General features: G+C 40.6%; 1 protein-coding gene across 1 annotated transcript in view; it reads right to left on the reverse strand.

The window, feature by feature from the left end:
- Positions 1-12,879, reverse strand: part of rnf213a (ring finger protein 213a) — a 30,120-nt gene extending 17,241 nt beyond the window's left edge. The window contains exons 1-27 of the mRNA XM_070848069.1: positions 12,798-12,879; positions 11,205-11,320; positions 10,181-10,326; positions 9,274-10,062; positions 8,924-9,102; positions 8,637-8,801; positions 8,205-8,410; positions 7,794-8,083; positions 7,445-7,704; positions 7,147-7,362; positions 6,854-7,046; positions 6,707-6,762; positions 6,281-6,455; positions 6,031-6,192; positions 5,831-5,929; positions 5,618-5,740; positions 5,186-5,369; positions 4,868-5,041; positions 4,607-4,759; positions 3,893-4,512; positions 3,502-3,661; positions 3,195-3,412; positions 2,604-2,741; positions 2,346-2,510; positions 596-1,883; positions 324-505; positions 67-222 (exon numbers count right to left, since the gene is read on the reverse strand). Coding sequence (XP_070704170.1) covers positions 67-222; positions 324-505; positions 596-1,883; positions 2,346-2,510; positions 2,604-2,741; positions 3,195-3,412; positions 3,502-3,661; positions 3,893-4,512; positions 4,607-4,759; positions 4,868-5,041; positions 5,186-5,369; positions 5,618-5,740; positions 5,831-5,929; positions 6,031-6,192; positions 6,281-6,455; positions 6,707-6,762; positions 6,854-7,046; positions 7,147-7,362; positions 7,445-7,704; positions 7,794-8,083; positions 8,205-8,410; positions 8,637-8,801; positions 8,924-9,102; positions 9,274-10,062; positions 10,181-10,326; positions 11,205-11,304 — 6,597 coding nt within the window. The 5' untranslated portion in view covers positions 11,305-11,320; positions 12,798-12,879. The remainder of the gene's footprint in view (positions 1-66; positions 223-323; positions 506-595; positions 1,884-2,345; positions 2,511-2,603; positions 2,742-3,194; positions 3,413-3,501; positions 3,662-3,892; positions 4,513-4,606; positions 4,760-4,867; positions 5,042-5,185; positions 5,370-5,617; positions 5,741-5,830; positions 5,930-6,030; positions 6,193-6,280; positions 6,456-6,706; positions 6,763-6,853; positions 7,047-7,146; positions 7,363-7,444; positions 7,705-7,793; positions 8,084-8,204; positions 8,411-8,636; positions 8,802-8,923; positions 9,103-9,273; positions 10,063-10,180; positions 10,327-11,204; positions 11,321-12,797) is intronic.
- Positions 12,880-14,637: the final 1,758 nt, after the last annotated feature.

Below are 14,637 nucleotides of genomic sequence, written 5' to 3' on the forward strand. Positions count from 1 at the left end.
CACAGGAATAAGGAGCAGTTTAAAATCAGAAGACAAATGATTTGTGCTAGTGCCAAAAACTCTTACCTGACGTGAAGCATTTCTGGTTGACTTGACAGTCGTCTCTAAAATCTCAATGAGATACAGCTGCTTGTTACTGCACTTCCACATCTTCCCCTCAGAGTCCATCAAATAGCGCAGAATCAACAATTTGAACAGAAACTCATGGAGACCTTTCTGCACCTTTTCAATCACAAAAAACACAGTCAGTCAGAATCACATGTAAACTGTCAAGACATATATTGTTACAATAAACTAAGCATTATCTTGAGACTCATTATTACCGATGATGTGATATCAAAATGAAACATCATAAGTTCTTTCCTCTTGGGGATGTTCAACAGAGATTGAAGGATGACATTCTCATCAACGTTAGGTTCAATCAAGCGAATGCATTTCATCATTGTTGACCTTTTGGTTGAGTGCTTCAGCTTTTCATACAGCCTCTTAATGTAGAGAGATTTACCTGAAATTGAAAAAAAAGGTCATTGTAGCAGTATGACTAATGTTAGGAATTAGGAATTTGAAATGGTTGAGCACTGTATATTATACACACCAACACCAGCCCTTTTGGATGAGACGACACCAACACACAGTCGGTCCTTGAAAGCAGCTGCAGCACTGCATTGATCCGCGGGGACAACAAAGTGTTTTTGGAGATACCACTGGATCTTCGCCATTGGCTCCAGGGAAATCATGTGCAATCGGTACTGGCTGAAGGCTGAGGGAAGGTAGGTATGTTCTCTTTCTGAGCTGCAGATCATAACAAGTATGTAGTCTTTCTTGCTTTGCATTTTCATTCGCTGAAAAAAGTTCTCAACCTTAGAGCTCACATCGTAAGTGAGCAGATCTCCATACAGTAGGGAGTATATCTTCTGTCCCCTGTAGCCTGTGCTGAGACAGCGTCTGAGGAAAAGCTCAACCTGCTCATATGGTGTTGAGGAGTTGCACAGGAGGACCTCATCATAGGTGGGAAGTGTCTCGTCTTCACTACTCATGTAAATGGAGATGCAAGATGTCAAAATGTCATTGTGCGGGCAAACAATGAGGTTTGGACTTCCAGTCGCCAGACCTTTAGGTAGCTGCCTTTTTATGAGGTTCCCAGTGTTATCATCAGAAATGTCTTCTTCACTCTCATCTTCTTCACTCTCATCTTCTTTGTTGGCCAGTAATTCCAACAATTTCCCAAGACTTTTTATATCAAGAATGTGGGGAAGAAAATTCTTCATGTCTTTCATATAAGCATTCCATATCAGATCAAATTTTTGCGAACCACTTGCCTGTTCCACAAGGCTTGGCAGAGTAACCATTTCACAGGTGAAGTCTGGATCTCCCAGCTCACTTCTTGGCACCACAACAAAAGTCTGGAACTCAATGTCCTCATTTTGCTCCTCCGGTTTGGTGAGGATTTCATACTGGAGTGCATGCCGAACCTGTCGTAAGTCAGAGGCTGTGCAATTTGGCTTAATGAAAGACAGCATCATGAGGACTTGATCCTCCACATTGGTTACATGTTGCTGAGTCAGTTTGCTGCAAAGGTAGACAATCTGTTCTGCTGTAAAGTAGTTCAGATAGTAATGCTGAGATCTCTGTTTGTCCACAAAATCCATCCAATATTCCAAGCATTTCTCCATTTTCCTGCACAATTCAGGCAGCTGCTCCTCGATTCTGCCCTCCACAAAGACAACACTGACAACACTGCCCAAGTTGAAATCCATCATAATGCTGGGTGTCTCGCTGCTTGAACAGCAGTTGATTTGCACTTCCCAGTGTCTGAACAGAGGATTGCCAGCAGTGTAGAGGGCAATGAATGCCTCAGCTAGTCTTTGAACACTGGCAAAAATCTGAAAAACAAACACAAACCTACAGTCACATGCAACTGTATATCTTTTTTGTGGGTACATTATATTCAGGGGGGATACAATCTTGTGGCAACACAAGGGGAAAACAATGATTCCAAAATAATTACGATAAATAATTTTTTTAAATATATTGTAGGGATGAGACATAGTGTAATCTCTTAGGTCACCTGTGTATAGTACAGCTGTCAGACACTGAGTTAAAGAGGTAGTCATAGTCATTGCATTATGTCAAAAGATATTAGCTCTATTCCTTTTAAATTTGACGAGAAAATACCACATTATTATTTGTTATTTACTTAATATTTAATATTTTATTATAACTGTGGTTTTATTAATGTTTCAAACAGTTTCATGCAGCTTCAGTGGTAGAGAACCTTTTTCAGGTTATATGTTAAATAAAATAATCTATGTTAATCAAATAAAAGGGGAAACATTTCAATATACCTCTGCAAAGTGATCAACTTCATTCTGCCCTTGATCCCCTTTTCCAGACATGAGCATGAGTTTGTTTTGCAGCTCCCGCAGATCCTCGAGAGAATAGCAGCGCATCTGCTGACCCTCATCATGCTCCTCTGGAATCTGCAGCTTCAGAGCAGCATCGAGGCTCAACTGGTTTGGGAAAATCAAACAAAAAGATAATTTTGTAAGAACTTAGTTCTGCAAGGATATAGAGATACTATCAGATTTAATTTTGTTATTTACCTTTTTCACACTTTGTCCACTGATCAGGTAGATACCCTTGTTGTTAATGGCTGATGCTAAAGACAGAGATGACAGCTCCACTGACCCATGACTGTCCTTCACAGTCTTCAGCCATTCCAAATGGCGTGCGCTGTCCCGCTAAGAAAAGAAGGTAGCATTCTTAACTGTGCTGTTTATATTCAGTAAGGTAAGGGTTTACCCAAGTACCCTGACTGTATGATAATCATTTTCATGAGTGTTTATAGTTCATTTACTATTCATATCATCTATTATCAATGTATTTAAGAGATTGTGTTTTAACCAACAAAGCATTAGTAAATTCTGGAAGAGTAAAACCATCTCAACGTATGAGGTCTTCTCTTGTTTAACACATATAACAATGGAGTATATAAGTAGAAAATCTCAAACCATCTGCCTCTGAGTAATGTCTATTTAACATCCCCACTGTCTGTGGACTCATAGTGGCATCAACAAAATTAGTGGCATTTCCACTCTTGTTGTTAGTTAAAGAATTCTTCAGACAAAAGGCTGGATTGAGATACTTTATCATGATGACGCTTTTTAGTAATAGTACTAGCAAAACTCTCTTACCAGTTTTTTTGGTAAGTTGCTGTCATTCTCCAAAGCTCTCCAGAGCTTCTTGAGCACCTCTTTGAAGACATGGAAACCAGAGTCTGGTTTGAGCTCATACAGCATTGAAGAGTAGCCGAGGACAGCATCATGGAAGCACGCGACACGATCCACATCCATGTCGTTCTCTCCCGCAGAGATGGAGGCCAGGTCAACGAACACTTTCAATTCATTGATATCTGGAAAGAAACAACATTTTTAAAGTACTTTGCCTGAATGAGCACTAAAATAAGTTGTCGTTGTGACTACAGAAGATAGATGTTCTTACCTTCAAGCGCATCTTTCACCCATTTTACAAAGTGCCCTCTGAGTCCCAGCTCTTGTAGGCACAGTCTGCGGGGCTCAGTGATGTCCACCAAAACCATCTTTGTCTGCATCAAGTCATTGTCAATCCGACTGAGTTGCTCTTTCTGAAAGTCAGCATGATTCTGCAAGGAAGAAGAGTCAGCAGGTAAAGACACTCAGCACCAGCAGAAGGTTTACTGTGCTGTCTAAATCTATGAATATAAATATAACTAACTAACGCCACTTTAATGCATTATCTTTACACTTCTTCAAATACAGCTACTTAACGCAAATGTTGTGTGCAAACTGAGGTTCTAACCAGATGAATTGTCACATAATGTGCAATATGCATAGTTCAAAACATGGCCACTTACAACTTTTGTGAGTGTCTCCAGAACCCTGAAGTCCCCTTGAAGATGAAGCGTGTCTTTGACCATCATGATAATTTGAGCTGAAGCAACAGCTAGATGAAGCTCGTGATACTGTTCGATCTGCTGAACCCTGCTGTGGATCCACTGTTTGTCAATCGATTTATCAACTTTGCACATGATGTCCAGGTCCTGTGCAAGCTCTTCGTACTTGCCCTTGTAAGCCTCGAAGAGCTGGTTTACCTCCTCAAGCCTAATGCTGCCATTCTTCAGACAGGTGTAGATGTCTTTGTAATTATCAAAGCAAGGCCTAAAAATCTCCTCATGTATCACTTGTAATGTAGCCATAATGTCCACTATGTCATGTTCATCAGTACTGTCATCTTCCATCTCTTCAGCGGCCAGGAGTTTGGCGTGTTTCTCCCAACACACTTTGAATATGTAACTGTCTCTGAAGGTGTACAGGACCTCTGCCATGTCTCTGACTTCTTCTTCCAGATTGAAGTAGGTGACAACACCAGCCAGTTGAGAGGGCAGTTGATCAATTTGATGAACCTCCATGAAATGGTTCAGGGGCATGATCTCAATGTTGACCTGCTGCCTAGTTTCCATGTCGGCAACGTCAACTACCATGGAAATTAAATAAGCATATGTTAGATTTTCTAAAACTGCATTAAAACCAAACTGAATGATTCTCTGGCCATGACCACCATACTGTACCTGTCATATGTTCCTCAAGTTTGTGGCTCATTGTTAGGAGGACATCCACAAGCTCCTTCTCGTGGTACACAGCTTTCAATTCGTCTTGTCTACACTGTAACAGCCTCCTCATTTTGGCATTATCTTTGTATTGCTCATTCTCAGAGAGGCAATCTTATAATGTCAAATCACAGACACACACATCTCAATATCAATATCAATATCAATATCAAGCCACTGCACACTATCATATGAAATAAGCCAATGATAACTGGTTCTTACCGATCTTCAGCAGTTCTAAGTAGTAGTCTTTCCTTCCCAAAATGACATTGAGCAGACTGGTCTTAATGTTTCCATTGACCAGCTGCCTGTTGACGGCTGTGAATGACGATATGGCTGTAGCAATTCTGTCCCTGGCATCTTCAGAGAGCTTCTCAATCAGCTTTTCTTCTGCACCTGCAATGACAGAAGTTTTTTGTCTACAACCACAACAATGATTGGAAAATGTTTGTACTCTATACTGGAGATCATGATGTTTTTTTTTTTATTATATATATTGTAGTTTGGGCTGTGCATTGTTTATTTTTCCTGTGGAGATACCATGTAGTTGAAATATGTTTTTAGCAGCAGGCCAGGAGAGGAGGTGCTGGAGGACTACTTCTTCATCTTGCTGATAATTTCCTTGTCGGTCCCTTGGCCAGGATTTCTGGATAATGGCTGAGATGAGTTTCCCAAACTTCCAGTTTATCTTGAGCCTCTCAAACAGTTTTCCCTCAGTCTTGGTCTGCATGTGAGGTTAAACAGTCATAAGTCATTATGGTTCATCTTTGAAATAGGTGCAATGAGGCTGTGGCATAAGCAGTTCCTTGCATCTCTATACAAGAACATTTTCCTGAATGTGCCTTTAGAAGATTTAATTAGTAATTCACTCATTTTGGTGTAGAGAAGAAAGTTGATATTCTTACATATGTCCAGCACCGTTCTAAAATATGCCATTAATATATGTACATTTTTTGTAGTGTGTCTTCAGACCTGGCACAAAGATGTTACAGCCTCAAGAGCACACTTCTCTATACTAGCAGCAACGTGTGGGTGGGATTCACTGAGTTCCTCTATCTTCATGCAGTAGAATTCAGTTTGATCCAAAGCAGACTCCTAAAACCAAAGTCACATAGAAAATATCAAATGTCTTACAGTTTAACAAAACAGAAAACCACAAGGATCTGCAAACAGTGCAACCCATACCTGTTTGTACTTTCCCTCAAAATCCATTGTGAATGTCTGTCTCCATTGTTTTGTGCAATCTTCATCTTTGAAGTGGATGGAGATTATGTTGTTCCACATCTGTAAACACAACCAACAAAAGAACCATTTTACCGCTTTGTGTACGGATGACAGGTTGTAGGCGTGTGTGTATGTTGTGTTTTATTAAAAAAATTGCTCACTTCAATCTCCGCTGTAGCCTTAATTTGGTACAGGGATGTCATGCCCTTATTGAGCAAACCCTGTCTGAAGGACAGATTGATCCAGTTTCTCATAATGACCATTGCCTGAGAGATCACCATGTCTTTTGCATATTTCTGTTCTCTTTCCTCTTCTTGAGTCTCCTAAATGAGAATTATTAGCACTGTAATTAATATAACCAAGACTTAATTCTTTCTGAAAATGGTGTCTTATATCATCAAATTCACCTACCAGGTCCTTGTTACAGTGAACAAAGTCTGACACTGATGCAACCATATTCATACAAGCTACAGGAATATCAGTGTAGTTCTGGCTATATGATGCTGGTTTGACTCCTTTGCAGAGCTTCTGTAACAGTTTCACAGCAGTTGCTAGGCACTCTCTCCTATAAGTCACTGTGAAATGACTATAAAACAAAAATGAGAATGAAAGGTTAAAGCATTTGAATTTGATAAACATATTAGCTTCCATGTAGAAATGTGATTTCATTATCTGCACAGCAAGGTAAACATAAAATAACATGGAGAGAGCAAAGCAGTCTTAAAATGTGAACTGGCTGCACAATGACAATTTAGGTAACAATTAGAAATGATCTGTCTGTGACTTCATGTCTGTATGATTCAACTGAAAATCCACTAAATTTAGAGAGGAAATCACCTGTATTTTTCTTCAATGAGTTGTCCTTGGATGTGTGAGAGAATGTCAGATACAATCTGTAAAACAGAGATTCGTGAACATTCATTAATTTAATTAAATATACTATGCACCCAAATATATATTTTCAACTAGTAGTTCCCATTTCACCTGGAAGTTACTGTAGTCAATATCCTGAGGAGCCTTGTTGGTGAAAACGTGAAGCATGTCTAAAAGCTCAATGTGGAAGTTGACGGTGCACTCCGTCAGTTCATCAAACGGCATCAAGAACAAGCAGGACCTCACTAAAAGCCCATCCACTTCCATCAAGTGACTGTGGGCTTTCACCGCATTGACCAGTGCCCTGACAACAGAGGAGTAGGTAAGCATAAGTACGGCAATATCTAGCTACTTTCAAATAAATGAAATCCAAGATTTTTGGTTAAGCTGTACTTTTGGCTTACTTTCGGTCTTGACTGTTGATGTATCGTGGGGAACCAGTTTCAAGGCCTTGCAAACCTGCCCAGGATGGACCGTATTTCAAGTTTCCAGAAGCTGGTGCGGCTTCAAACGGCTTTGCTGTGCCTTTGAGGAGGTGGAGGAGGGGTAGTACTAGAATCCAACGGGTCATCCCCACTGTTTTCACACCATTTATCAGAGACACCAACTTTTCTGGCAGACTACAACAAAGATCATGTTATGAGCATCTGAACTAAAAAATGATAACTAGAGCAAATATTGTTGAAAAGATGAAGTACCTACTTTTTGAGAACAGATACAGCTTGTGAAAAATCTGCCCAATATCGAAGGAACTCATCTTTGTTTAGTTTGGGCAGGCACAGTGCAGTGCAGAGCCGATGAAGTTCAGCGTCTTTCAGTCTGATTCCATGCTGTTTATACACACAGAGGAAAATCACAGCCGCCCTCAGGGGATCCTGAACGAAGAGCATCTTTCCGTCTGCATCACTCAGCAACTGAGGAATCATTTTTGTGAGCATGAATTCCTTTAGCATCGTCCTCACCTGGGGAACCAAGATAATTTGAGGTCATCTTACCTGGGTGTTTGTAGACAATGTATAAGGCTGTTCTGATAATAACCTTTCAAACTTACATCCTCCTTTCCGTATTGTAAGGAATGCCATTTCTTTTCTTTTTCTTCATACACAAAAGGTTCCCCATAAACCTGAAAGAACTGATTCAGCTGGATCAGAAAACTTCTCAAATTGGCATCAGTCCAGCTCCTGAGAAGATCAAATATGGTCTCCAGCATTACATTCCCTGCGATCTCTCTGCCTTGGATCAGATTCTTCCTTTGTTCCGGCCAAATGGCTTCCTTGAAGCGTTTGATCATGCCCTTTGATGGCTCAACACAGATGATGTCGTCATATTGATGCCAGTCCCCTTTACAAAAAAGATACAACAGAAATGTCATTTTGTGCAATGTAAATACATCATGATCATCAGATGCCATTAGTAAGCAGGCAAATATCATTACAGTTGGACCAAGCGAACATTACATTACCGTCATCGTTGACAAGGTGAGGCTTCACAAACAAACATCTGTTGGTAGTTTGCTGTGCAGAATCCAGTTTGTATATGTACTCATACTGAACATGATTCTTTTTATTCTTGTAGACAACATATTTGTACGGTATTGACACAGACACAGCTTTAGTTTTGTTCGTGATCAGACTGCCCTCGACCAGAAAACCGTGTTCTCCAAGATCCCTGTGTGAAAAGGAAAAGTAACAAGTCAGTGCGACAGGAAAAAAAAGAGCCGCTCAGTTTGGCAGACACATCAAAAGCTACAAGGGATGCAGCTAAATGCACTAGATGTAGTGAAAATGGATTTTAGAGTTTTATATTTAATGTCATATGTATTTATATTTTATGTCATTGTTTGATGTGCCAGTGAAGAAAGTTAATTATCATTCATTCATTCAAGAATGCGTACTTAGTTGCAGTCAGCTCAACTGCATTTTCTTCCCATGTCCCAATGCGGGACCCAGCCCTGATGAAGATACGATCTTCTCGATCAAATTTGAAATCCTTTGAGAGGACTGCATGGAAGTAGATTGTGAGTCTGTCACATGCAGCAATGGTGTTGTTCCTCGTTAGCCTAAAAAGCAAAAAAACAACAACAACAACAACAAATAAATACAGAAATATGACATAAATGATATAAACTGGCAACATAGATCTGAAGCAAATGTGTACAACCATCTGAGGGAACTTCATCACCTTTTGGGTGGTGGACCAGCAGGGGTGCTGGACTCCGTGTTATCCTTAGAGCCATCTTCACTTCCCTTTTCATCGTCAGAGGTTTGTGCTGCAGCCGAGTCATGCCCGCTCCCAGACTGCTGAACCACCATGTGCTCTACTGCCACCTCTGGGTCCACACTGGAGCCTGTGCTGTCACCCTGCACATGTAGCATAAACACGTATGTTAAATATACACTGGAAATCTTTTTTTTTTAAATTATCTCATGTACTATCTCCACTAACAGGATAAATACCAGGGTTCTGTACGTCCAGACTACTACTGCACTACACAATACACAACATTACTACTTAATTTTAGCCACCATTACCTTTGATGATGTTTGAGAGCCAAAAACCATCTGCATCTTTGGTTCAGCTGCCACAGTCTGTTTCGATGTCTGGTCCTGTTGGCTCTTTTCCTTTTGTTTGGTTTGACCTGTTGGTTTTGTGTTGGGCTCCACGTTGGCATTCTGGTCCAGATGACTCCTTCCCTTTTGTTTGGTTTGTCCTGTCTGATTCGCATTCGGCTCCACATTGGCATTCTGGTCCAGTGGAGGTTGTTTAGTGGAGACCGAGTCTTTCTTGTTCTTTGAGCTCTTCTTATCAGTCTTCTGATCATTAGCGTTAGCAGCCTTTGTCGTTTTCTCTGAACCGGACAGAGAAGTGGCTCTCTTGCTGTCCTCTGAGATGGGACTTTGAGTCAGAGTGCCAGCTTGTGCCATGCTGACCGGTTGATCCTTAGTTGATGTCAGAGTGTCGCTCTCTCCCTCTTCAGCGTCACCTGGAGCTTCCTGAGACTGCGTCGCAGTGCTGGCCTCTGCTGTGGCAGCAGTCTTTTCGCTCTCAGTGACTTGTGTGTCTCCAGATGCTGCTACAGATGTGGTAGCTGCTAAGGCACTAGGCTGGCTCTCTTGGGAGGAGAAGCCATCCTGGTGTGATTCTGGTGTTTCATCCATTGCATTATCTGAACTTTCACTGTCAGAGGACACTCCTCTACCCTGCGGCTTCTTCCCCTGGTTGTCTCCCAGAGACACAAAGGACAGGTCAGACTGGCTTTGATCTTGGTCTGATGACAAGCTGTCATCTTTCTTTTTCTTGTTCTTCTTCTTCTTTTTTTTCTAGGAAGACCAGAACGTAGAGGATCAGTTTTACAAAAAGGTTTATGCTTTAGAGTTGACAAATTACCATTGCATAGGTCATAGTCCAGTTGAATCTACTGTCTACTGTCACACTCACCTTCTTCTTAGGGTTGCTGATGGCCTCTTCATGCGGCCGTTTGGGGAATCTGTTGGATTCTTTGTCGTCTACAGGCGGGTCGTTTTTCTGTGACGCTGATATCTCAGCCGAATCTGCTACCAAAGATTTGGGCTCATCTCTTACATCTGCAGCATTAACGATGTATGATATACAGATCAGTCTGCATCCAAAGGCATGTGAAAACCACTGTGACTGAATGAATGATATCTACGCAGCACTGTATACTCTGGGAGTTATAAGCAGTAGCGGTTTGCTGAAGACTAATTTGCATTCCAGCCAAATCCAAATCACATCACGTAGCTGGTGGAAGATTTGAAGGACGCATTAAAACGTAGCAAAGAAAAGATTTACACAGAAATGTTCAAATTAATGAATACAATCAATACAACATATAAAAGAGGCATTCGTGTGTTGACTCTGAGGACCCTTATGGGCCTTCTCCTTTGAATTATTAGCTGCAAACAAAACACCTAGGCCTTCCTCTTGTGGACAGATGATGCAGAAATGCTGCCATCTTCAGGTAGGAGAATAACACTAATTTGACAACCACTTATTTCATTGCTCTTATGTCAAGCACTTTGTATTACAGCTTTTTTAATTCTGTGTAATACACTGAAGTAACGTAATGCAGGCTAATGTCATGTTAATAAACAGAATCAACGTTTTAAACAGCTGAACCCACTTTTCATTATTCTTGTTTACTTCAAATAAAAGTTATTGCAATTATCATTTAAAGAGAAAGTGACATCGTATCAAATCTTGATAATTTTATGTTTGATCCAAAAACTGTGGTGGGTGATAGTGTTTTTCCATCCAAATAATACACCCAGTCCTCTATGATGCACTCTATGATACTACATATGTCCTTCATATTATATTCTGGATGCTATATTAACAATCTTAACATCGTAGTCACTTTTTCATACATTGTGCAGCCCTCATTTATCAAATCCTGTCAATCAATATGTAGCATTAAAGCATGTTTCTGAGTGAATGTACTCACCCTGTGTGTTTGCAGGTTGGACAGACAGACTGCTGCCACACTCACTGCAGAACTTGGCCTTCTTCTCCACAACATTATGGTGACAATTTGGACACTTCATCTTCAGACTTGAGTGTCTGCAAAGGGAGAAACTGGTTTATTTAACAGGAATGTTCCCTGAGGTCCCACCCTCGAGCAGATTCCTTTCACTTTCAATTTTGCTGGGTGAGGCCTCAGGAGGGAGTCTCCAGCTCTGCAAAACAACTGTCCGGAAGCAGTTTCTTTCACTTGGACTTTGAGCAGTCTTACCCAACAAACTGACCGATAAACACTTACTATGTGATCACTACCTTAAAGTGCCAGAAATGTAACACTCATTAAAACCAGCTTAACATTTTTTTAAAATCTCCATATATTTTGTAGGAAAAATAAAAAGCATTTTTCACCTTGGCTAAGCAGTTTATTTCATAAGACAGAACTTTATGTTGTCTTACTGTTAAAAAGCTGAAACTAAAATTATATTTTAAAAGAAACAATGTGAATTGTCCTTGCAATTGAATAGTCAAATCATTCATTTTAAATTTCAAAGAGTTCAACTATGAAGATTTTGACTCTTAGGTCTTGGTTGTAATGGAGGAAGGTTGTAAAACGTGTTTTGTACTTAATCCAAACATGTTTTTGTGAATATCTTGAGTCATTGAACCGTTGAACCCAGAGGCCAGAGAAAACAGGAAATGGACACAATTCATTCTGTTTGAAGATTAGGACTCTAAACTTTGTCTCACAATTAGAAACACTATATTATTCTCATAATAATGTGCGATAATATTCCCATGTCTACAAATCATTAGTGTGGTAATATTGTTGAATTATATTGTGGAAAAATGCAACAAAAAATGCGGAAGGATTATATAATTCATTAGGTGGCCACACTGTAAAATCACCTGTAATCACCTGTAATAATAAGTAGTAAGTTATATTAGGGTAAAAAGTCAGACCAGAAAGTAGGATCACGTTTTTCCAGAACAGAGTGACTCATCTTCTCGACGAAAATATCTTTGACGGCAACGATCAGCCAATCACATGTTTGCTTCGTAAAAGTATCATCACGTCACTTCCTGTTTCAACTGCAGCCCAATAACCTCATTCGACAACTGCTAAAGCTAACTAAAGAAACACACAGCAGCCACCATTGCTATTAAAATATCACACGCGCCTCCACGGCAAAAACAGCCTCGTGTCACACCAAATAAGTGTCAAATGGTACAACTTGGCGAGCGAGTTAGTTAGCCACCTAGCCTGCTAACTCACTCAATAACAGCCAGTCCATGGAGCTGCGTATGCTAGCTAGCTAACATTAGCTGCCTCAGTTTAACTCAGTTTCTAGAAAAGGAAAGAGAACAGTAAAACAAGCAGGTGCGAGGAACAGGTGACAACCAAATCATATCGCATTCAAACCCGGTTTGAGCCAAATTTACTCCCAAAGGTCCCGTGACAGCGAGGTCTGATAGCCGCTCCGGCTAACTGGATTACTTTATTCCTAGTTTGTCATAACGTAAAGTCTGACGTTTTCACCTCCCGCTTTCCACAAAACAGCGATGCGCCTTTTGCTACCTGCGCCCTCCGCGTGCTGCTGCCTCTCCACCGGAGGAGTCCTGAAGTCACCACTCATCCACTGCTTTTGCTGGCTGTTTCATTTCCGCATATCTTATAAAGTTTCGTTTAGACAGAAATGGGCGTCAACTAATAGATTTTACTTTCTTTATGAGTCTCAGCAGTATTTTTCTGCACTGCACTCAGACTCACAGAGAAATGTACGTTTGGAGCAACATCAGCCACCCAGACATGAACAACAAGGATGGTGCCCGAGCAGATGTTGTATCTTTTACTCTCACTAGCCTGTGTATCCCTCTAGACCTGGAAACTAACAAATAGATGAGATGATACAGCAGATCCAACCCCAAAAACACTATGTCTCTGTATACCTCCACATAACAATGAGTACACGTCTCTCATGGAAACCTATGAAAGGCTAAATGTTGGCCTACTCTGCCTGGCTGTCCTCTCAATAACCTCCCCCTCACTACACACACACCTAAAAAAAGAGATGCAACCTTGGTTAGATGTAGACTTTACTTTATTACTTTATACACATGTTAGAGCAGCAACAGAGATAAGCAGTAACAGAAAAAACAAAGTTATATATATATTTTTAAAAAGTACAAGATATAAAAGTTGATATGGAATGATAATTACTACACAAATAAAAAAGCGACTAGATATATCAACCTCAGGTCAGCATATAAACGTTAATTTCACTGTAATTTTAAAGCAACGCATGGATTCACGATGAGTGATGGCTGAAAGGAGTAAAAACTATGAGTACTTAAGTCATTGGGACAAAGTAATGATGAAAAACAGTCAACATATAATTATCTCTCTCTGTAATCCATCATTAATGAGAAAGACATGTAAAGCCAAACATATATGCGAGTGTTTCCTGTGAGAAATCTGCACTCAAAGGACACCCACTCTAACTTGTGCCTGTAAATTCTCAGAAAAGGAAAACAAGCTGAACATGTAGATGTTTATTGTTATACTGAGCGTCCTGTGATGCTGGTAGGATGACCTTTTATCGTGCGATGAGCTGTGCCTCTCTACTCTGTGCAGCTCTCACATGAAACCCACTCAGCCGTTTGCATGAGGGACAACAATGGAGGCTCAACACAAACGTGTCTCAGGATGCTATGCTCTGAAATCATCAACAGGGGGCACAGTAACATGGATTTTGAACAAAGTTTGGGTTTTATTTCAACCAGACGTCTGCACCAAAGGTTTTCACAAAGGGGACAGGGTGCTCATCTGGGAGGGGAAAAGGGCACCTGAGATATCTTGCCGCAACACCCAAGATTGGTGTTGCGGCAAGATAACTTCGGACTCTACTTTGGCCTCCTGGTTTCATTTTGTGCAGGCTGGTTACCATGGTAACTTGGCCAGCACTCCCAGGTCAGGAGTGTGATACATTCAGGCTGTCAGATTCAAAGGTACTGAAACATCGCTGTCTGCTGTGCAGCTCAAATAAAGAAGTAAAATAGTGACTCAAAAGTAGAAAGTCCTGTGGAACTATAGCAAAGAACATTACAAAGCATGTACTGTAAAACCTGCGTGCACCCGTGGATACTATTGAAATAATTACAGTGAGACATGCAGTGCTTTACAGGGTTGTTTATTCTCTCAAACAGAAGTCAAGAAGCCCCTATAAGCCATTTTGCCCACTGGGTTGCAAATAAGAGCTGCGTAGTTGGGATCTTGCGTAGTTAGCAATGAGGAATGTTTGCATATATGAATGCACAGGTGTGTTGTTTCACTAAAGCGCTGGTGAACAACCAGGCAGATAAATCTTCAGGAGTTCAACTTAATGGCAGGGTGTTGTTCCAACAAAAAGAAACAGCTT

The sequence above is a fragment of the Pempheris klunzingeri genome, chromosome 17, assembly GCF_042242105.1.
Source record: "Pempheris klunzingeri isolate RE-2024b chromosome 17, fPemKlu1.hap1, whole genome shotgun sequence".
In the NCBI taxonomy this organism is placed as follows: Eukaryota; Metazoa; Chordata; class Actinopteri; order Acropomatiformes; family Pempheridae; genus Pempheris; species Pempheris klunzingeri.